The following is a 24333-nucleotide window of genomic DNA, read 5'->3' as shown; positions in this document are numbered from 1 at the left end:
CTTGAAAATGTATTTGAGGGATATATTACATTATGCTAATGTGGATACTTTTGAAGTTGATAACCTCTATTACATTCCAAGAGTTTCTAAGGAGATAGTAGAAGAAGGTAGTATGGACCAATTAGTTTCACCTGATAGTTTGAATGTATTACAGTTCCTCGAATCCTCTAAAGACATAATTAGTAAACTGACAACTCTGTTAGTGGCTATTTTGAAATTATATTAAAAAAAAAAACAAAACAAGATCTGTTTTGTGGCCAACAAGCGACAATTTTTCCGGATGTCTCGAGACATACTCAGTTCAAAAGGAAGTAATTCCTTCAGCTAAAGCCTAAGGCTTTGGCAGTGGGAGCCACTTTCTTCTTAAAATTTCCATGTAAATGCCTTATTTCGTATGGAAGTGATAAATATGTGTTTTTAGATCCAACCCAGCTAGAAGATTTTATTAAGGGAAACCTTTGTTAAAAGATTAATTTCTGTTATCGTTATTTTCATTTTGGGAGGATGATGTATGATATATAAAATAACAATAAATAAGACTACTCCACTTATTTAAACTATAAGCACTATCTCCAACGGAAGAAAAAGCCTCAGGTATTATCATGGTAGAGCAAGAACTGCTCAAACCTCCTCCACCCACATCATTGGCAAAAATCTTCCAGAAGGAGTGTGCTATTACCACTACTCTATTTATGTGGGACTAAAATCAAAGGCTGCCTTTTAAATACTTTAAGGTTACACTTTAAGGTTAGCTTACAAAAGGGGAGCTAATTTAAAGGAAGAATTAAGCCCCGCTGTACTGAGAAGCATAGAGAGTAGAGCTAGAACGCATTTTGGGCATACTGCCTGTGGCAGTTGTATGAACTGTGCAATTATGGTGATGTCCACAGAGTTCATTAATCCTTTGAACCAGAAGAGGTATATATTTAAGCATGAAACAACCTGTGCTACTGAATTTGTAGTATACTGCATTGTATACCCATGTTCTAAAGTTTATGTAGGTCAAACCAGTAGACAATTGAGGATCCGACTGAACGAACATAGAAGCGCAATTAAAAGGCAAGTTGTACAAGCCCAGATGGTACAACACTGTCTGGATCACAATCAGCTTCGGTGTTATGTCCTAGATCATGTGGAGCATGACAAACGGGGAGGGAACAGACAGTTGTTCCTTCAACAGAAGGAGCAGCGATGGATTTATGAGCTCGATTCTATGACACCTAAAGGTTTAAACACAAGTATAGACTGGTATTATTTCTTCTAATCCTGTGGTTTGTGAAATACACAGTTTCGGAGAATGAGATTAATTGCTCCGCACTTCTGTGATAACCTACCTGAAAGTGCCCTGGCTGAGCTGGCCAATCAGTGAAGAGCAGCCAATGTCCCCCCACGTGAATGACGTGGAGTGAATTGATTGGCGAAGCTCCGGCAAGCATTGCAGTGAGTATTCCAGCACGTTACATCTAACACTGTTTCATCTTCATAGTTAAAAGGCAGCCTTTGATTTTAGTCCCGCATAAATAGAGTAGTGGTAATAGCACACTCCTTCTGGAAGTTTTTTGCCGATGATGTGGGTGGAGGAGGTTTGAGCAGTTCTTGCTCTACCGTGATAATACCTGAGGCTTTTTCTTCCATTGGAGATAGTGCTTATAGTTTAAATAAGTGGAGTAGTCTTATTTATTGTTATTTATTTATCCACTTCCACCATTTTCAGGGTGATATATAAAGTAAGCCACAATTTTGCCTGTACATGATGGTAGATTATACATAGAGTTGATTTCCTAGTTAAAATTCTGGCGACCAATATAATGTAGTCTAGATCAAGCTGATTTATTACCTTATATATGTTTCAATGTATTTTACATACAGAGTCTTTGTGGATATTCTTGAATATTTGTTATTATTGTAATGAATAATCATAATAAAGAATTAATAAAAAAAAAGAAATTGGTGGAATTTGAGCAATATATTTTCCCAGAACATCAGTATTGGATATCTTCATCGTTCTAATTCTGGACTAAAAACTACTTCGGTCAGAGTTCACTTCAGTGCTATTAGTGCTTTACACATTCCTGTCAGCAATAAATCTTTGGCCTCTCATCCTCTTGTTTCCAGGTTTATGAAAGGTCTTCTCAATTCCAAACCTCCACTCAAGCCATCTCTGTCTGGGATATTAATATAGTCCTAAGCACTTTGATGAAATTAACCTTTGAACCAATGGCTTCAACACCTCAGGTTTCTCACTTGGAAAGTGGTCTTCTTGATCTCTCTCATGTCTGCCCATAGAGTGAATGAGCTCCAAGCATTGTTGTCAGACCCATCATTCACAGTATTCCATCATGATAAGGTGGTTCTCTACACCGATCTTAAATTCCTTCCAAAAGTGCTTACGTAGCTTCATCTCAATCAATCCACTGTTACGAATTTTCTTCCCAAAGCCTCATGCTCATCCTGGAGAAAGAGATCTTCATACCTTGGATTGTAAATATGCTTTGGCTTACTACATGCAAAGGCCTAAGCCACACAGGATGTCACTTCAGCTGTTCATCTCTAACAGATTGGGCATGCCTGTAACCAAGGGAACTATTTCTACTTGGCTAATGGCATGTATTTCCTTCCGCTGTGCTCAGGTTGGGTTGCAGCTCGAGGAACGTGTAACAGCACATAAAATCCAAGCTAAGGTAGCATCAGTAACTTTTTTTACGTTCCACTCCCATTGATGAAATTTGCAAAGCAGCTACTTCGTCCTCAAGCCATACTTTCACATCTCACTATTGGCTAGAATCTTATTCCAGACGAAATGGTCGATTCAGCCAAGCAGTGTTACAGAATTAATTTTCTTCTTAATGGCCTACTCTCCCTCCATCCCATTATGTTCAGCTAGGGAGTCCCAAATGTGAGAATATGCTGCCTGCTTTTTCTAGTATAAAGCACAGTTACTTACCGTAACAGGTGTTATCCGGGGACAGCAGGCAGATATTCTCACATCCCTCCCACCTCCCCTGGTTGGCTTCTTAGCTTGCTTACTAAACTGAGGAACTGTGAGCCTATGTCGGGCAGGAAGGCACTTGCGTGGTGTGGGCAGTCACAAAGTTTCTTAAAACTTAGTGACAGTTCACTTTGGTTAACAAGACTAAGAATGTTATAATGCCCCTGTTTCACTCAATGGAAGACCTCATCTGGAGTATTACATTCAATTCTGGTCTCCTTATCTCAAGAAAGATATAGTGGTGCTAGAAAAGGTTTAAAGAAGAGTGACTAAGACGATAAAGGGAATGGAACTCCTATCCTATGAGGAAAGACTAAAAAGGTTAAGGTTCTTCAGCTTGGAAAAGAGAAGGCTGAGGGTGAGATGTGATTGAAGTCGACAAAATCCTGAGTGGAGTTAGAACTTGTTCAAGTGGATTGATTTTTTTTTTTTTCACTCTGTCAAAAATTACAAAGACTAGGAGAAACTTGATGAAGTTACAGGGAAATACTTTTAAAACTGATAGAAGGAAATTTGTTTTCACTCAGAGAATAGTTAAGCTCTGGAACGAATTGCCAGAGGTTGTGGTAAGAGCAGATGGTGTAGCTGGTTTAAGAAAGGTTTGGATATTTTCCTGGAGGAAAAGTCCATAATCTATTATTGAGAGAGACATCGTGGAAGCCACTGCTTGCTCTGGATTAGTAGCATGGAATATTGCTACTGCTTGGGTTTTGGCCAGGTACTAGGGTCCTGGATTGGCCACCATGAGAATGGGCTACTGGGCTTGATGGACCATTGGTCTGACCCAGTAATGCTATTCTTATGCTGTCCGTACCGGGCTCCATGGATGACGTCACCCACATGTGAGAATATCTGCCTGCTGTCCCCAGATACCATCTGTTACTATAAGTAACTGTGCTTTCTAGCACTGCTAATCAGCATCGTCCACTTGTGTGGCTAATTTATCATGCAGTATGTGGAAAACCCTGTTACAGTTAAGCAACTTAGCTTTTTTTATACACCACATTTTAAATGAATTCAACAGCTTAATTGCTGGGAGAATATTTTTAAAAAGATTGTTGATTTAGAATGGGTGTACTTCCCTGATTACTGTATATGGAGTTTTTAAGACCAGTTAAAATAATTTCCAATTCATGTATCCATTTCATATACTCTAAGGCGTAGAGCATGAAAGAATGGAGATGTAACAAAAGTAATGATAATTACTGTATTCATTATTAATATTTTATTTTCTTTAATTTACCATCTTTCTTCTAGACCTCAGTACTACAAATTAATTGATGAGTGTGTGTCTCAAATTGTACTGCACAAGAATGGTGCTGATCCAGACTTCAAATGCAGGCATTTAAGCATTGATATTGAAAGTTTAATTGGTAAGTGTGTTACTCCTTTTTAATCATATAGATGGATAGCCTTATAGTTGATTTTGTTCATCCCATTCACTATACAATGATAATCTCTTAGGAACAGTTGTAACAGTTTTACCATATTTCCTCATATATAGGCCGCGGCCTATATATAGGTTTTACAAACCCGTGTATGGGGCGGTCTATATAAAATTTTTAATCATCCCCCACCCCCAGTACCTTTTTTGGAAGCCCCATCGCTTTTGCGCGGTTTGGGTCTCCAGCAGTGCAGGGCAGTTATGATCTCTTCAGCATCCGGCCTGCCCCCCTGCACCGCTTGCTGAGTGGCTGAGGTCAGTTCTCGCGAGTCCTGTGAGAGCTGATGTTGGCCATTCAGTGGGCAGTGCAGGGGCAGGCCGGATGCTGAAGAGATTGCCGCTGCCCTGCACTGCTGGAGACCCGAGCCTTGCGCCAGCAAGGGGGCTTACAAAAAAGATACCGGGGGTGGGGGAGGATGAATGGAAAAAGCAGGGGAGGTACTAGAAGATAAGCCGCGGCTTATCTTCTGTTTTTTAAACATAGGCCACCGTTTTCTGTGGCCTATACATGGATGCAGCCTATGCAGTAGGGCAGCCTATATGTGGGGAATATGGTAATCTTCATTGTCCTGAGATGCCCATGTGATTTATAAGATTATGACTGAGACATTCAGGAAAAGAAATTGGAGGTTCAAATTGTTTTTCATCTATGCCAATGTGTGCATGCATACCTCCTCATTTTATAATAGAGTGCCTAAATTTCAGTGCAAATTTTGCCTCAGTTGTATAGAAAACTAGCATTTACATATGTAAATGGCAGTGGGCTATAGCGGACTATAGCCAGACTATGGTGACTGTACCCTAATCCAATACCTCTAGTACTTTGTGAATGTATCTCTATATGCCTTCAGTATATTGTGAATATACCTTTATAACTTGTACTGCTTCTAACACCTACCATGGTCCCACTTGTCTAACATCTCCAGACAGACAGGACCCATAATCCTATGTCTCCAATATATTGTGAATGTACTGCTGAAAACCATTCTGGGCTCCTGGGGAGGATGGGCTGTAAATCTAAATAAATAAAATAATTATTGCTAAAATGGATTAGCGAAGGCCTCAACAAATTTTCATTAAATCTAGGAACAGCTTAAAAATTTAGGAGCCAGTGTCTTAAGACCTTCCTCGCTTATCATTTCCCATCCTTCCAACCTTGTCCCCAGTGAAGTTTTTGAGGAGGTGGAGGTTAGAATCCCATCTCAGATTAGTAGTAGCTCTTTTAGAAATTGACTTACTAAGAGGTTTTCTTCCCCCTAACTTTTGTGCCAGTGGGCAAAGAAACTTTAATAAATCATTTCCATAAGGTGCCTTGCTAATCAGTTGTAGAAGTCAATAGTCTCTCTGTGGATTGCTGTGACTATATGATGTCTTGCAGACCCACCTCCTGTGCTAGGATTGAATCCTCCTCTTTTCTGCTGCGGCGTTTTTAGCTCCATTCCCGAGAAGTGACTTTGCCGGTAACACTCTAAACTGCTCTGCTGCCAAGGTGCACACTTAATGAGCAAGTCATGCTCCTTTGTGCACTACTTCATGCATGGATAAGTGCACTTTTCTCTGTTCATTACATTATTTGCATCGTCTTTTACTTGGAATTTTCTGTCTGTCTTCTATGACAAATACACAACAAAAGTGGAATAAAACTAAATTTAACTTATTCAAATTAAATTGCACTGATAGATCATTTATGGAAGAAGGTGAAACCTCAGACCATATTGCTGCGTCTCATAACAGCCAATGGCTATTTGACATATGCAATATTGCGGTTTCAATCATTGGTCCGCCTACGTCCCTTTGAGATAAATGCAATAATTCATTAAGTGCTCAAAAATTTTTTTCAATAAATTTTGTAATTTTATAGTAAACGAAGTTGATATGATTATCAAAAATTAATAATAAAATTGTGTAAGATCATATGAAAATTCTGTACAAAATGGCATTTCTGTGCAAAATAGCAATTTTATCATAATAAAGAGTGCTATAGTGAAATTTCATAAGGCTTATCAAAAAATTCATAGAAAAACCACTTACCTTAGTGGCACGGTGACTTGACTATGAAAATTCTGTGCAAATTGGCAATTCTGTGCAAAATAGCAAATTTATCATAAATAAAGAATGCTATAACAAAATTTAATAAAGCTAATAAAAAATTCATGGAAAATCCACTTATCTGACGGATCAGTTTCATTAGTACTTCTTCAGAGAATCAGTTGGAAAAGCCATGATGCTAACTGAGCCGTGAATGTGGCTTTCCAAAGAGCATAGGTAATCTGTGTCAAACCTGAATAATGGAACTTTTAATGGAGCATCAAGGTAAAGCAATATATTTCTGTATCTTGATGTCCACGAATTTAGACTTGGAGGATGAGATGTACAGCGTCAGCATCTATGAGACAGACATGGTTTTTCTTGTTACATAGAACTTTTTGGACCCCTGTTCGTTTCCAAAAGTTAGATAGTTCTAAATCTAATAGATGCTGGCATTGTCATCTTGATATAGGGACACTGGCTCATCTGCTGTTCTATTGTCCTTTGATACTCAATTTCTGGAAGTCGACATGGGGACAGATTAATGCTATACTTGAGGTATCGATTCCTTTGATATATGAGACAGTCATATGTGGGACAATATTACATCTGAAGCCCTCATTGGGCAGATATAGAGGTCGGCTTTTCCTTATCATGACTGGGCTAGCCATACAAATGGTTATGCGCAACTGGAAGAATTGGGATCACCTTAATTTTAATTTTTTGGTGGGCAAATTTATGTTTAATTTATAAGTTTGAAAAAATGAATGCAGATATGCTGGGACATACTAAGAGATTTAAATTAATCTGGGGCCCTTTGACATCTTTTATGTATTCATTGTAGTTGTCTTTTCCTTTGTTCCTGTTGGTATATTGCACACACACCCAGGGGGAGGGAGGACGGGAGGGAGGTATTTCTTTGTATGTTTTTTTTTTATTGTTGTTTGGATTTTGATTGATTGTAAATGCATATATGATTAATATTATTTGTATAGCTAGTGTATTGCATTTTTGTTGGTTTTGAAACTCAATAAAGATTTATAAAAAAACAAAAAAGAACAGCAGTAGGGTCACCATACAACACTTGATAGTATGCAGAATCAGACAACTGATGTTCTACTTCTTGAACATATGCTGTTGTGTCCATAATTACACCTCCACCTCCCTTATCCGCTTGACGAATAAATATGCTGGTGTCTGTTGTAAGTGCTGTAAGCGCCTCATGTTGTGAACGTGTAAGATTGTGTTTAATATGAGCCAATGGGTCCTCCAAGTTCACTATGGCCTAGATTCACAAAGCAAACCGGTCTGATTCACTTAACTCTCCTGCGATACGCTTCCAATCCGTGCATGCAAATGAGGGGAAACTCATTCAAAGTAGGCAGGGATGCGATTCATAACACAAAATTTCACATCCGACTGGGCTGGCTGATCAACTGAAGAAGCGACTGCTGGGGAGCAGTCGAAAATGTCTTTCTGACTCTCCTGCTCTATTGAAGCTCTGCTTTCTGCCCTGTCAGCCCCAATCTCCTGCAGTCCCGAACGCCTCCTCCAGCCGTGATCTGCCTGCCCTGATTTGCCTGCCCCAAATGCCTGCCTGACATGTCTTCTCTGCTCCCCCTGGCTCTGCCACTTTCCCTGCAGTGTGAACCCTTGGATTTAAAGCAGGGCTGCATGCCACAGTGCAAGGAAGGAGCCCGAGGCGCCTCAGCCAATCAGGGCCTTAGGCCACACCCCATGCATCATATGATGCACCGGGGCGTGTCCTAAGGCCTCAGACTTGTTGCGGGAGGCATTGGAGTAGGAGGGATTGAGCACACCTGCTCCATTAAAGGTACAGGGAGGGGGAATGGGGGAGACCGGGGGTTGGGAGGGGGCATCTGGGGGGATGGCATCAGGGAGTTGGCATCCTTCCTGCTGTTACCTTAGTTTTTGGGTGGGACCGATGGCAGGAGGGAGTGGGAACCCTCCTGCCATAAATTTTTTCAACGTGATTGCGGGGCTAATTTTTTTGGGGGGTTGGGGGAGGGAGGGGGGTAGAGGCACTTGTTGGGAGGGGGGTTAGTAGTTCTAGACATGGCAGGAGGGAGTGGGAACCCTCCTGCCATAATTTTCTAAACACGGCTGAGGGGCAGATTTTGTGGGGGTGTTCGGGTCACTTGTTGGGAGGGGGGAGTGTTGTTTTATTTTTTTTATTGGGCAGCTATTTTGCATGTTTAAAACATGCAAAATAGCTGCCCGATTAAAAAAAATAAATAAATAAAAATTAAAAAGCTGGCAGAAGCCCTGACAGTAGTGACAGGAGGCTGTTTCTCCTGTCACTACTGTTGGTTTTAGTGATCCGTGCAGTCAGTTGGAGGCATGCCTCTGATCGCCCCCATTTGCATACAGATGGTTGGCAAATCGGTCAGCCTGCCTGCAGTTGCGCACGGATCGCACAAGGATCGGAGGGTTAGTGAATCTAACCCAAAGACATGGATACCAGAGCTAAACATCAGTGGAACAAGATCAATAGCCCTCCACACCAAAGTCATTTCTGGACTGCAAGATCAATAGAAGCCCTCCACACCATCTGAACATCTGACTAAGAACTCCAACTATAGAAGTTTTAGTCATTTTGCTGGTTCATAGTAGGTCTCTTGTTAGATTGCCCTTTTTCAGCTTTGACGGTTGAACTGACTGTGGTGGAAGTTGGCTAACAGTTGGGGTAATACCCCGCCAGGAAGACCCTCTTACACTCTGGATAACCTACAATATCCTTGATATGGGTGGAGGACTCAAGGTAAATTTAGGTGTAATTTATATTAGCTGATCTTACATCCGGTGTTCAAAAGAAGTTCTGTCAGAAAGCAGAGGCCTATCGGCGGTCAGAGGAAAACCCGCCGGTGATGGCTTAAATGTTTGTTATGCAAAATCACTCACACCTCTGGTGTGTCTGATAACAAGAGCTGGAACTTTTCTTCTGTAGTGTTGCAAATTCTTTGAAGTCTCTGATTGCAATGTTTTTATACTAAACTAAACCTTAAATTTGTATACCACATCATCTCCATAAAGATAGAGCTCGGCACGGTTTACAGGTAATTCAATAAATGAGGGAAAGGACATAGTAAGAAATTAGAGGTTATGAAGAGGATAGCTAGCTTTACGTTTTAAATAGATAGCTTTACGTTTTGGAGAAAAGCCAGGTTTTCAGATGCTTTCAAAATAATTGGAATGAGCCTAGGTTCCGCAGCAGGGCAGAGAGGTTATTCCAAAGCTCAGTGAATTTGAAGAAAAGTGATTTCACCAATACTCTTAGCTTCAGGGGATAATAGTCATTTTCATCATCACAAATCCATTCAAATAGTGGCCGGGAACCATGAAAATGACTGTTAATATCCCCTGAAGCAACCAAGAATATTGGTGAAACAAGATTCCTTGTTAGGAGGGGAGTGTTTCCGATGGCGAGTGTGAAGGACTGAAAGACATATGTTGGAGTGAGGGAGGTCCCTTTGTGTGCATCTGAATGGCGTATTTCCGTTTTTAAACCTTGTTTTATCTAAGTGGGAGTGTTTTTTATGCTAATGATGTGACTGAAAGCAGCCAGAAGTGATTGTTTGAATGACTATTGATCTGTCCTATTTTAAATTGAGTTCTTTTTCTATATATTGTATATTTGTAAATCACTTGGACCTGTTGCAAGAACAAGCAGTATAACTAGTTTTAATAACATAAAAGTGCTGCTACGCTAGTTTGAGGCTTTTTTCTCCCCTTACTTGCCTTTCAGTGACCATGATATAACATTTTTTTGAATAGTTATTTGTTAACTTATTTGTTTTCCTTTTGAGATTTTTTTGTACAACACAGTTTTCTATCAGAAGCCATATGAGAATTGACTATACCCTTAAGGTGAGGAGGGACGGAGAAGATATGATACATTTAAATTCTTAAAAGATGCTAAGAAACAAAGTAAACTTTTTCAGAAACAGATTGTCTAAAGCAGTGTTCTTCAACCTTTTGACACCTATGGACCGGGGGAAATGAAAGAATTATTTTGTGGACTGGCACCGGTCCGTAGATCGACGGTTTAAGAACTCTGGGCTAAGTCATGGGCCAGACCCTCCCATCTCAGGCCAGTTTCCGCCCCCATAATAGTACTCTCTATAATCTTATTACACATAATGGTTGACTACAAAATCAAACTACACAAAGCATACTGTATACTTCTCAACATTCATTCCTACCAGAATACAGATAACCCCTAAGCAAATATGGGACCAAAAACTAAAAGTACTAATATGTACAAACGAAACCCTAAGATTCAAGACTCTGCATGCAGTACAACCTCGGAGAAAAAGAAACAAATTCATTTCTTCCTGAACAGTGCAAAATACAGACAGCAGATGTAAATTCTCAAAATTGACACAATTCAATCAGTAAATTTAAAACTAAAATCATTCCCCCTACCTTTGTTGCCTCCCTCCTTCCAGGCTATGCCTTAACTTCGGCTTGCTCCTGCCTGGCCGTTTTATGCCACCCCAGTGTTATCTTCGGTCCGGCTCCCTCTTCCTCACTGACGCACTGCACAAAGCCACGGGCAGTGGCTTCTTGCGCATTCCATACCTCATCTGGAAGCATGTTGCGACGTCAGAGAGAAGGCTTCCGGTTCAGGCACGAGACGCTTTGTATACTGCGGCAGTGAGGAAGAGGGAGTCGGCCTGAACATAACTCCGCATCGATTGCACCGCAGACTGGCGGCTGAAGAACACTGTTTCGGGCCCAATGCACATGCCGGCCCTGCAGACCGGCAATTGAAGAACACTGGTCTATAGAACTAGAGGATATGAAATGAAACTGAAAGGTGGGGTATTTATAGCAAAATCAGGAAATATTTTTTCACAGAGAGGATGATGAATGCCTGGAATGCTTTTTATGACAAATGATGAAATAAAAAACTGATGAAATTCAAAAAGGCATGGGATAAACCTAGAGATCCTCTATGGCATAAAGATGGAATAAAGGTTGAGGAGCATTTCCACTCAAAGCAAAACATTTTAAAGGGGTAAAAGATAGGGATAGACTGCCACAGGTGTTAGTTACAAGCCTAAAGGCAAAAGGGGGAGGGGAGTAACCCACACGGGTCATATGTACAACCCTTGTTATCTTTGTGGGCACAATGAATGGGCCATGCCAGTCTTATTTACTTTATTTTCTTTTTAATTTTAGGTTAGATTATTTTTTTAAGGTATAAGGTTGAAAAGGAGATTACCTTACAAAAAGACTTTTTTTTTTTTTTTTGCTCAGAACTGAGAACGCCCTGCATAGTGACAGCTGCAGTAAGTGAAGTCACACACACATTTTTCCATAGTTCTTGAAATAAAAACATTGCAGTGGCACCATTGGATGAAATTACTTGTGAGACTTATCTTGCTATCTTTAGAGAACATCTGTTAACAGTTAAGCAACATCGTTTTTCATCTTTTGTGTTTATTGACCATAATTTGGATATATATATAGCTGCATTAATTAGATAGGATTAACCCTTTGGCACGAGTAGAACTTTGCATTCTCAAAAATGAAAACTGCTGTCCTGCAAATATAGGTATAGGGAAAAGATTTCATTTACCCATGTGTCTTGTAGCTTTCTCTATAAGTGACTAGTATGTCTATTTCAGTATGTTCTCTTTTACAAATACAGTATCTTGTTTCTTTTATAGATAACTTGATTGATAAAAGAAAGGTAGAGAAAAGTGAGACCTTGGCAAAAGATCTAGAAAAAAAGGTAAATGGTGTGATTGCAAAAATATTACCTGTTGGGATTATTTCTACTTAGTCCTGTCTCTGGCTCCAATGCTCTAAGCTTACTATGCCTTTAACAAATAACACTAAACCAGATCTAACTGGTTTAGCGTCAGTGTATTTCAGCTACCAAAGCACAAATTGGCTAATCATGGTCTTTTCTGTGCTTGATAGCAGTCTTTGATAATCGTATTAAAATGTGCTCATCAATATTAAAATGAGCACTCCGGGTGATGTCCAGACATTGCCTGATGCACAAAATGAAGTGCCATCCTTTAATGTTCCAAATTTAATGGCAGGTCTGGAAATGCCGATAGTGTTGATATGCGTGTGTTAGATGCGTTTCAAAGGTTTGTCTCATGCGCATTTGTTAAAAGTTTACATCTGTTTCCTGTTTTTTTAGTTCAAAAGTATTTTATTAGTTTTCAAAGGTAAACACAACAATAAGTAACAGTTGTACAGTACAAAAACACTGTGTACATGAGAGAGATATCAACAAAGTATATATATATGGGTGTATTCAGTTTACATTATAAAAGAGAGAATTAAAATAATTATTAGAAATCGATAGTAAAGAGATGCAATGTCTAAAGGGAGATTGCATTGTATTAAGATTCACAATATCTCAAGAGCGGTGCCCATGTAAATTCATAATGGAGAAGTTTATTATTTCTCTCAGCTAATACATTTTCAGACTTTCCAGTCAAACAGACATGGTTCCACCAAGAGTGGAAGTCAACCTTAGATCTTTACAATTATAAAGAATATTTTGAATAGCTAGTGCCATTAGAAGGGTAAACAATTTGCTCTTGCACATATCTAACTGAGTGAGAAGGCCATGAGCCATCAAGACTAATACGGGAAAGTTAGTTTCTGTGATATCTAGGATGGAACTTATGGTACTCCAAACCTTGGACCAGTATTCCAAGAGAATATTACATTCAAATAAGAGGTGCATTAATGTGCCAGGCTTTTGTTGACAAGACCAGCAGTTAGGTGACAGCGCTGAGTCAATTTTATGAGTGAGAAGAGGGGTCCATGTGGCTTTGTGGAGTGAAAAATAGATGGATTGTAAAAGTGAAGCTGATCTAATGGATTTGAAAAAATGAGACCAAACCGTGGTCCAATTTATAGCATTGGTAAGTTCAGTTCTTGAAACCATTTATTCTCAGTGATGAGTGGCCCATCATATATCGCCATTTGAAGCATTTTATACCATAAAAAGGCTTTACCACTCATGTTAGAAATTTGAGTAATATAGGAAAGTAAACTCGGGGGATGTCCTAAGGTAGTTATATTAGGAAACGTTTTCAGTAAACAGTGACATAGTAGAAGCCAGTGGAAGTATTGATTTGATTGAAGGTGAAATTTATATGATAGTTCTGTAAAGGAAAGCCAACGATCTTGATCTAGGAGATCCTGTAGAAACCAAATTCCACTTTGTTGCCAGTGAGACCATGCGAACATTTTGTCTTGCATTTTGATTTGTGGATTATTCCATATGGGAATAATTTTAGATTTAGACCATGGGACTGGTAAATCAGAGTCGACTGCTGCCACAGCCATCTTCAAAGAAGTGAGGATAGGATCCATCTTGTCTTGTTTTGATAAAGGTAAGCAAGCAATGCACTGTAAATTGACCTGCCCATATAAGGACTGTTCCAATATGACCCAAGCAAGCAGAGGCCATTGGAGTGACTCGGTAGTGTTTGGGTCCAATGCCGAGGAATAAAAGCATGATGATATTGAAGGAAACAAGGGAAATTCACTCTACCTTTTGCTCTGATAGCCTTTAGTTTGGATAAAGCTATCCAAGATTGTTTCTTGTTCCAGAGAAATTGGGATAGGATTGTGTCCATTTGTTTATATACTTGTTTAGGGAGAAGAAATGGGAACATACTTAAAACGTTATTTTTGGGGAAACCACCATACGGATTGACTCTAATCTGCCTCACCATGAAAGATTGAGCGGGGACCATTTATGTATAAGGGATTTTACATTTTCTATCAGAAATTCAGCATTGAGCTGAAGTGATTCCTCTAAAGTTGGACCCAGGTATACCCCTAAATATTTCATTTTTGAGTCAGACCACTGAAATCCATATTGTGCGGCCTCAAATTTGGCTTTGGGACAGTTTATGGGCATAATTATAGATTTACCTGTGTTGAGTTTATAACCAGATTCCAATGAATAGCACTCAATCGTGGATAGAACAGGTCATAGAAAAGCCGGGGTAACATACAACAATATGTCATCTGCGTAAGCTGATATTTTCAGTTCTTGACCTTTATAATGGAAACCATGTATAGAAGGGTTTCGGATGGCAATCAGCAGGGGTTCCAAAGCAATATCAAATAGAAGTGGCGAGAGTGGTCAACCCTGTCTGGTACTCCAACTAGGAGTAAATATGGAGGACAATTTACCATTTATACAGGTTCTAGTTGTAGGGGAGGTATAAAGAATTCTCACTTTTTGGATGAAACTGGGAGAAAAATCAAACCAATTCAATACTTGGAATAAGAAGGGCCATTCAACTCTGTTGAAGGCCTTCTCAGCGTCTAGACCTATGGACAGAATGCGTTGTTCGTTAGGGGGATGTTGATTATGCAGGAGGGAAATAATGTTGGAAAACGTGTAAGTATTGTCTGAAGAATAACGTCCAGTGATAAAGCCACACTGATCAGGATCTATGATTTTGGTGATGATCGATTGTATTCTGCACGAAAGAGCTTTGGCATAAATTTTTGCATCTACATTTATTAAGGATAGTGGCCTATAATTTGGGATATGTTTCGGGTCCTTACCTGCCTTCGGTAAACAACGATTATTGCTTCCGTAAAAGATCCAGAAACGTTACCAGACTCTATAAGATATTCGATATATCGTAGGTAATGAGGTAATAAGACTTCTTGGAATTCCTTGTAAAATTCCACAGTAAGGCCATCGGGTCCTGGGGATTTACCAGGAACCATTGCATTTATGACTCGGGCTTGTTCTTCTATTATAATAGGTGCGTCCAATAAGTTTGAATCCGAAGAGTCTAGCTCAGGGTGAGGAAGATTGTCCAAAAAAGAGCAGGTGGGGGGAGTTTTATTCAGTTCTGTGGTATTCAGTGTACGATAATAATCCATAAAAGCTTGTGATATGTCTGATGGTTCGGTAAGTATGGAGGTATCATCTAGTATTATGCTGGCTATGGAAGATTTATCCTCCCTAGTTTTTAGGGATGCTGCCAGAAGGTGTCCACATTTGTTGTTTTCAGCAAAGTAAGAAGCAGATCTCTGAAATATGGTATTCGCTGCAGATTTCAAGTTTCTAGTTTAATAAGGTTTTTGATTGATCGCTTAATCATATTTCTAAGTGATGAACATAATAAAATTACAATATTTGGGGAACAATACAATACTTAACAATAATTAAGTCCGATAGGACTATTAACAAACTTAACAAACCCATAAACACAAGGAAGGAAAGGAAAGTGAACTACAAAATATTTAAAAGAAAGCAGAACAATCAAGGAAAATATATAAGGCAGGGGAAACAGAAAATTTCCATAATATTATACAGCAGAAATAAAATTAGCCAGAAAACTGGTTAATTAATTATCAAAGGCATCTTTAAAAATAAGTTTTTAAATTACTCTTAAATTTCTCCAGATTGCTCTCTTCCCTTAAATAAATAGGAAGAGAATTCCAAATTTGAGGTGCTGTAACAGAAAAAATAAATTGCCGTCTCGTATAAATAACCTTAAGAGAAGGAATCGTCAATAAATGCTGTTCATTAGATCTCAGTGTTCTATTGGAAGTATAAGGGATTAATAATTTATAAATAAATGCTGGGGTTTTATAAAGTAGGGATTTGAAAGTAAGTAGGCATAATTTATATGTTATCCGGTGAGATACAGGAAGCCAATGCGTCTCCCTAAGAAGGGGAGTTACATGATCAAATTTCCTAGTTTTTGATATGAGTTTAATGGAAGCATTTTGGATAATTTGTAGACGTTTTATTTCACTCTGAGCAATTCCCTTAAAAAGGGCGTTGCAATAATCAATTTTGGAAATCACCAAGGAGTGAATGAGAATGTTAAGAGATTTTGAGCAAAGAAATTGTGAAAGTGAACGGATTTGACGAAGCCTGTAAAAGGTTGCTTTAATAATACTACTAATGTGATCATGGAAAGTTAGTTTATAATCGAAAATCACCCCTAAGATTTTTATGTTGTTAACTGATTGTAGGGGGACATTTTTTATGGAAATAGGAGAAATGAGTTTAGAACTATCTTTCCATGGAAAAAGCATCACATTTGTTTTATTAATGTTAAGCGCCAATCTATTAGTATCCAGCCATTGGTGAACTTGGTCAAGCTTCTTATTAATTGCTATGATGTCCAAAGAGTTATTAGCATCTAAAGGATGTAAGAGCTGAATATCATCAGCATAGGCAAATATGTGAAAACCAACAGATTGGCACAAAGTCATCAATGGGGCAAGAAAAATATTAAATCAGTGGGGAAAGGATAGACCCTTGAGGAACACCATACGTGGTCAGTGAACTTTTAGAGATCAAATCATTAAAGAAAACGGTAGAGGTACGATCTGTAAAATATGATACAAACCAGGAAAAAACTTGGTCTGTAATACCAATAGATTGAAGTCTGTCTAACAAAAGCTGGTGATCGATCGTATCAAAGGCTGCAAAAAGGTCAATAGAAATTAATAGAACCGATTGATGATGATCTAAAAAGTATTGTATAGAGGTGGACATACCGATCAATGAGTGTTCTGTACAATGGTGATGTCTGAAACCGGTTTGATTAGGATGTAAAACGTTGGTTTTTTCAATAAATTCTGAAATTTGATTAAAGACTACCTTCTCTGTCAATTTTACTAGGAAAGGAATATTTGCTATTGGTCTGTAATTAGATGGATCCTCAGGACTAATTTTTTAGTCTTTAATAATAGGTCGGATGATTGATTTCTTCCAGGCCTTCGGCATGATGTTTTGACGTAGGCTTTCATTAACTAACTAACTAACTAAAAGGACTAAAAATCTCAAAGTAACGTTTAAAGATAAAAGGAGGAATTAAGTCTGCTTTAGAACCCTTAATATTAATAGACTTAACGATGGACTCAATCTCTTTAAGATTTGGTATATTAAATTTTGAACATTTTGAGTATAATGAATCTGAGACAGTTTGTTCATGATCAGCTATTACATGATAACTTGCTGTAAAAAATTTTCTGATCTTGTTAACTTTATCAATAAAAGTAGTCTGCAAGTACCTAGGCAGTGGGTAAGGAGTTGGCAGTTTGAATTTGTCACTTATTTGAAGATGCTACTGAGTTTAGTATAGCATAGAGAGCTGAGGAGTTTTTGGCTTTCAAAATTTTGCCTGAGTAAAATTTCGTTTATGCCTGATTTATTTTTGATTTGTAAAATCTAGAATGCTCTTTGAATAATTGGGAATTGGCCTGTGGTTTTTCTTTCCTCCACTTGTGTTCTAATGATCTAAGTTACTTTTTAATAAGAGCAAGTTCAGTTGTAAACCATGGATTCAAAATTTTTCGTGCGGAAATGAATTTAGATTGCAATGGTGCAAGTTCATCTAATAATGAATTTGTAGATATGTTCCATTGAGTTAGCAAATCATCCAAAGGAGTAGTTTTAGAGTCAGAAAAATCCAATTCAAAAGTTGAGCGAATTAAATTTAAAGACTAAAGAAAGGTTATTAAAGTCTCTAGATTTGATCATCTGATGCGCTATATGAGGTAAACTATGAGAAACAGAATGTGTTATAGAAATTAAGAAGTGGTCTGACCAAGGGACAGGTAAACAGTAATTTACAAAGTAATTAGTAATTGTTGAGATAGATGTTAGGGCCATATCTATTGTATGGCCTGCTTGATGGGTTGGCATTGTTAGTAAGGGATTTAAATCTAAATGGTTAATGTGAGATAAGATTGCTTTAGTATAATTATTGTTGGGATCATCAAAATGTATATTGAAGTCACCCAAAATCAATGGGTTTAAAGTGGAGGAACCAAAGTCGAAAAGAAGAGATTGCAGTTGAGTAAAATTTTCGGAGTTAATGGGAGGCGATAAGTAAAGTAGAAGTGCATCTGTTCTAGGTCTAGTTTGAAGAGAAAATTGTAGGAATTCAATGGAAGAATTTGCTGGGGAGTCATCGATACCTATCAGTAGGGAATCACGAAAGATAGTTGCTATCCTCTTCCTCGTTTATGGCGTCGATGGTTAAAGAGGAACGAGAATCCAGGGGGACAAGCATAAGAGAGGTAGGCTTCTTCGCCTTCAGTAAGCCAAGTTTCAGTTAAACATAAAACATCAAAAGAGCGTTGAATAATAAGGTCTTTAAATAAATGATATTTAGTTTTAATGGAACGAATGTTAATTAAACCTATATTAAGTTGAATGGCCTTTAAATCTGGGGAAGATGAAATTAATGTAGGACAGGCTATCTGATGAGAGAGTAGTAGAATACTTAAACGTTCAGGGGAGCATAAAAAGACAAGGTTATTATCTAATTTTTTTGGCCGGTGTCCCCAAATAACTGGGATGGAAAAGGAGGAATTATCCATAATGGGAATGTGGTAGATAGAAGTAGAAATTGCGGCGTGTTCCTAAGGAACATGAATTGGTTGATTGCTTAGAAACAGAAATAAAAATGAGCAAAGAAGTGATATCTTGGATGAACAAAGGCTTTCTAAAAACTTACAAGTCAAAGTAGCTAGGTTTTTCCAAGCGCACAATAGCGCACAAAGGAGCGCATTAAGGAGCATGACATGCTCCTTAAGTGCGCTCCTTTGGCGCGCGCCTTTGCGGCGTGCACCGCAAAGAGTCAGAATTTAAATGGCATGTACTGGTGTAAGGGGACGGAGTCCGGGACGTGCCGCCACTGTGCGGCGGCAGAGAAGCCTTGGAGAGAGCTGTTGGAAGAAATAATAAGAACAAAGTAAAAACCAGTAAAACTAAAATAATTAAACTTAAAATTTGCTTAATTGAACATTGTATTGGAATTTCAATATACCCAGGTTATTCAGTAAAGTCATGTCCAGAGGTGTTTGTTGGTGTAGAGATTCCAGACGTTTGATTTCCAATTCTAGCTGACTTATTTCATTCCTTTGGGATTTGTGTTTATGAGCCACATACGTTATGATGATTCCTCTAATGTACGCTTTGAAGGCATCCCATCAGCTGCACCAGGAGGTATGTTCAGGTTGGTTAATAAGGAAGTAATCCGAGATAGCAGCTCTGATACGTTCTGTGAACTTAGAATCTTGCAGGAGAGCGGAATTAAACCTCCATTGCTTGGGTGGGGCAGAAGGGGTTTTGATACTAAGCGTTAAGGTAATGGCAGCATGATCTGAAATGGTGATTGGTTGTATATTAGAATTTACAACATCAGGGATTAAAGAGTTACTAAGCAGGAAATAGTCAATCCTGGAATACGAGAGGTGTGTATAGGAGAGGTATATTCATTCTATGTAGGGTGCATTATTCTCCATATGTCAGACAATTGCAGGGATTCAAACAAATGATGAAAAGCAAACCAAGATCTTGATTTTTTTAATATCCCAGTTAAGATTTATGGTCTTTGATTGGATCAATCACCAAATTTTTTTTTCCCCCCAATTCTTTATTCATTTTTCATCTTACTTCAAGTACACAATATTACATCAATTGAATCATACACATCACTTGAAATTCTTTCATTTGTCATCTTAAATATATAAATTATCTCCCTCCCCCACCCACCCTTTTCACAAATATTGTAATAAAAAAATATCATACATGTGTTATATCCATAGAATTAATTAAACCTATATTATAACTATATACCACCCCCTTTCCCATAATCATAACTATACTTTCAGTGTAAAAAGGCTTCTAATCATTACAATAAGTTATCAATGGCCCTCAAATCTTTTTAAAATTATTATAATTCCCTTTTTGTATAGCAATTGTTCTTTCCATTTTGTATATATGGCAAAAACGAATTCCACCAGAAGGTGTAATTAAGTCTGGTGTAATTTTTCCAATTTCTGGTGATATGTTGAATGGCGACTCTTTGTCATTATTAATAAAAGTTTATTGTTACTTGATGAAATTTGACTTTTTGTTCTCATAGACGTCCCAAATAGAATTGAATCATATGATAGAGCTATGTGGTTTTCTAATAAGCAATTAATTTGAGACCAAATTGATTTCCAAAAGGCTATGATACAGGGACAAAAGTATAACAAATGATCTAGAGTCCCTGCTTCCAGATTACAATGCCAGCATCTATTAGACTTAGAGCTATCCAACTTTTGTAATCTAACTGGGATCCAAAATGGTCTATGTAACAAAAAGAACCAAGTTTGTCTCATAGATGCAGACACTATATATCTCATTCTCCAAGACCAAATTCGTGGCCATTGAGATGCAGAAATTTGATGCTTAATCTCAATGCTCCAAATGTCTCTAAGACCAGTCTTTGGTTTTTTATTCATAAATCGTGGGAGTGAACTCCGCCCCTTCCCCTCCCGACGGTGCACCGCTGATCCAGTTGGAAGGCTCAGCGGGATCTCCCCAACAGTTTAAAAGTTTGTTTTTGCCGGTTTAAGTTTTTTTTACCTCTCGATGGACCTCAACACCTCCCCCCATGGACCGGGAGAACTTGGGGCAGAGCGGGAGCAGAGTAAGGCACACTCTGGGCGTGGGAGCGAACTCTGCCCCCTCCCCTCCCGACGGGGCACCGCTGAGCCAGTTGGAAGGCTCAGTGGGATCTCCCCAACAGTTTAAAAGTTTGATTTTGCCGGTTTTAGTTTCTTTTACCTTCTCGCCGGTCCTCAACACCTCCCTCCACAACCCACTCTCCTACCCAGACACTAAACACAGCCAACAACCTAACCACTGGAAACTACACTGCCTGTACCAGCAGCCCCACCTCCATAATGAAACTAATTCCACAAACAAACACCCAGATTATTCTATTAATAATCCTTCTCATATCCAGCTGTAAGGTAGAAGCAAACAACCTACCCAACATTCCCACTAGCTCAATTGCAATCAAAACCCTTCACCCTAACAGGAGAGTTCCAATAGACAGAAACTCCAACCACCAAACAAGCATTCAACACCCCATAATACCAGCATGGGGAAGAAGAGCAACACAACCCAAGACCAAACCGCACCATAACCCAAATTCACTCATCTACCCTAAAAACGATTCACAACCACCAAACAGAAACCACCACCCTTAACTGTGCCTACTTAAACGTCAGAGCCCTAGGTCCAAAAACAGAACTTATAAAAACCTGGATAAAAAACGAAAATCTAGACTGCTTCTTCCTCACAGAAATCTGGCTAACATCGGACACAGACCCAAGAATTACAGAAGTCTGTCCTCAAGGATACAAAATTACAGTGACCTGCAGAGAGAAAAAAAGAGGAGGTGGATTAGCGATCTTACTCAGACTCCCTAACCTTAAACATATTGGAAAAAACTTCCACCCCTTACATGGATCTTTTAGCATGTCAAATCTCTTCCACCGCACTGAAAAACTCACTAAACTGCATGCTCTGTTATATAACACCGGGAAACTGGGCTATGGTTAGATCCGAATTTGAAAACTTCATATACCAAAACTCACTTACAGCAGCACACAATCTTATCCTGGGAGACCTAAACCTTCATCTTGAAGACCATTCATCCAAGCCAGTAGACAATCTACTTTCTTTCCTCAATGCCCTATCCTTCCAAATTTTAAACCCACAAACTGCTCATGAGAAAGGACACCAACTGGACATTGCAGCCTTCATGACCCATCAAACATCTACTTCAGAAATTCAAACGTCTAATGGAACCTGGTCCCCATCCCTCTGGTCAGACCACTACACTTACACCTTCAACATCATCTGGACCAAAAACAAATCCAAACCAATATCCAAAATAGTAACCTACACATCACTCAAACGCATCGAGCCCGCCATTTTCTGGTCAAAAGTAGACAAAACAATCCAAGAAGATAACCCCAAAGACTTCATTTCACACTGGGGCTATTTGAGCAACAACATCCTTGATGAAGAAGCCCCACTTCGAACCAAAACCAGAACATGCAGACGATCAGACCAATGGTTCGACGAAGAATTACTCCTACTCAAGAGACAATGTAGACGTCTGGAAAGAAAATGGAGAAAAACCAACCAAGATCACACGAAAACCGCCTGAAAAAAATTAACAAACAATACAAACTTCTATTAAAAGAAAAGAGAAAAAAACATTACACCAACCTAATAGGCACGGAAACCCAAGACACCAAAAAACTATTCCAAATATTAAAAGATCTAACTAACACCATACCCTATTTGACTACTAACAATAACTCCTCCCCTTCAGCCTCCCTCCTAGCTGAACACTTCAAGAATAAAATTACAAACACCAGAGCTACTCTCATTAGTAACCCAACCCACCTACTCGAAGTCACAATACTCCCCACAGAAAATGAATCTTGTGCTGCAGACAGATCTTGGTCCCAATTCCCTAAGATACATTGGACCGAATTCAACAAACTCTACAATAAGTACAGCCACGCATCATGTGAACTCAACCACTGCCCGCCATATCTCCTGTCATCAGCGAGCACTAAGTTCCGTACCTTACTCCTACATTGGATACAAACCATGCTCACAGATGGCATTTTCCCGAATGACCTCAGCGAAATCATCATCACCCAATCTTAAAAGACCCAAAAGGACCAACAGACCTCTCATCCAACTACAGACCAATAGCCTCAATACCTCTATATATCAAACTAACAGAAGGATTAGTAGCCAAATTCCTCACCAACTATCTCGAGGACCATAACTTACTCCATCCCACGCAATCCGGCTTCAGAACTAACTTCAGCACAGAGACACTACTAGGCTCCCTTATTGACACAGCAAGACAACACCTCAGCATTGGAAAAAAAATGCTGCTCATACAGTTGGACCTGACGGCGGCATTTGACCTGGTAGACCATAACATCCTACTGCAAGTCTTGGACTCAATAGGCATCTCAGATAAAGTATACTCATGGTTTGAAGGTTTCTTAAAATCCAGAACATACAAAGTAAAATCAGACAAATTAAAATCCAAACCTTGGTCCAACCCCTGCGGCGTTCCACAAGGGTCCCCACTGTCCCCTACTCTCTTCAACCTATATACGGCCTCTCTTGGCGTTTACCTGAACAAACAAGGCCTATCCTCTTATAGCTATGCTGATGACATCACCATCCTCATTCCTTTCGACCAACCAATGCTCTTAATGTCAGACACACTACACAGAACTCTAGCTATAGTTATGACTTGGATGGAAGACCACAAGCTGAAACTCAACCCAGACAAAACTAAATTCATCCTCCTAGAAAATAACAAAATCCCAACTATAACCAACTTAGAAATCAACTCTATCAACTACCCTTTGCAAACCGCCCTAAAACTTCTAGGTATGCTATTGACAGAGGCTGCACCATGCAACCACAAATTAACAAAACAATACAGAAATCTTTCGCAGTTATGAGAAACCTTAGACAAGTCCGAAAATTCTTCGAAAAAACACAATTTCAGCTCCTAGTACAATCTCTAATCCTAAGTATCCTAGACTATTGCAACATCCTCTACCTCCCCTGCCCTGCAATAATGATTAAACAACTACAGACAATTCAGAATACAGCTCTGAGACTCGTCTATTCATTGAAAAAACATGATCACATTACTGAGGCATTCATCAATTCTCATTGGCTTCCAATCCAGGAAAGAATACAATTTAAATTCTACTGTATATTATTTAAAACTATAAATGGAGACAGCCCGACCTACCTAAACGACCGCCTCATCCAAACCACCTCTACCAGGCATAGAAAAACACACACCCCATTCACTTACCCCCCAATCAAAGAAGTAAAACGGAAAAAACTATACAACGGACTACTGGCCACTCAGGCAGCGAAGATAGACAACCAAGTCTCCAACCTATTGACAACAACCCCAGACTACAAGATGTTCAGAAAGGAAATAAAAACTATACTCTTCAAGAAATCCCTTAATAA

At 39.0% G+C, this 24333-nt stretch overlaps 1 protein-coding gene across 2 annotated transcripts in view; it reads left to right on the top strand.

Annotated features, from left to right (window-relative positions):
* The window catches only part of DIAPH1 (diaphanous related formin 1), a 393428-nt gene that overhangs the window by 183851 nt on the left and 185244 nt on the right, over positions 1-24333 (top strand). For both annotated transcript variants that reach the window (XM_033926973.1, XM_033926972.1), the window contains 2 exons: positions 4247-4362; positions 12158-12222. In XM_033926973.1, the coding sequence (XP_033782864.1) occupies positions 4247-4362; positions 12158-12222 (181 nt within the window). The remainder of the gene's footprint in view (positions 1-4246; positions 4363-12157; positions 12223-24333) is intronic.

The sequence above is a fragment of the Geotrypetes seraphini genome, chromosome 18 (assembly GCF_902459505.1).
Source record: "Geotrypetes seraphini chromosome 18, aGeoSer1.1, whole genome shotgun sequence".
Classification (NCBI taxonomy): Eukaryota; Metazoa; Chordata; class Amphibia; order Gymnophiona; family Dermophiidae; genus Geotrypetes; species Geotrypetes seraphini.
The sequence above is the reverse complement of the archived record's forward strand: the minus strand, read 5'-3'. Positions and strand labels throughout refer to the sequence as shown.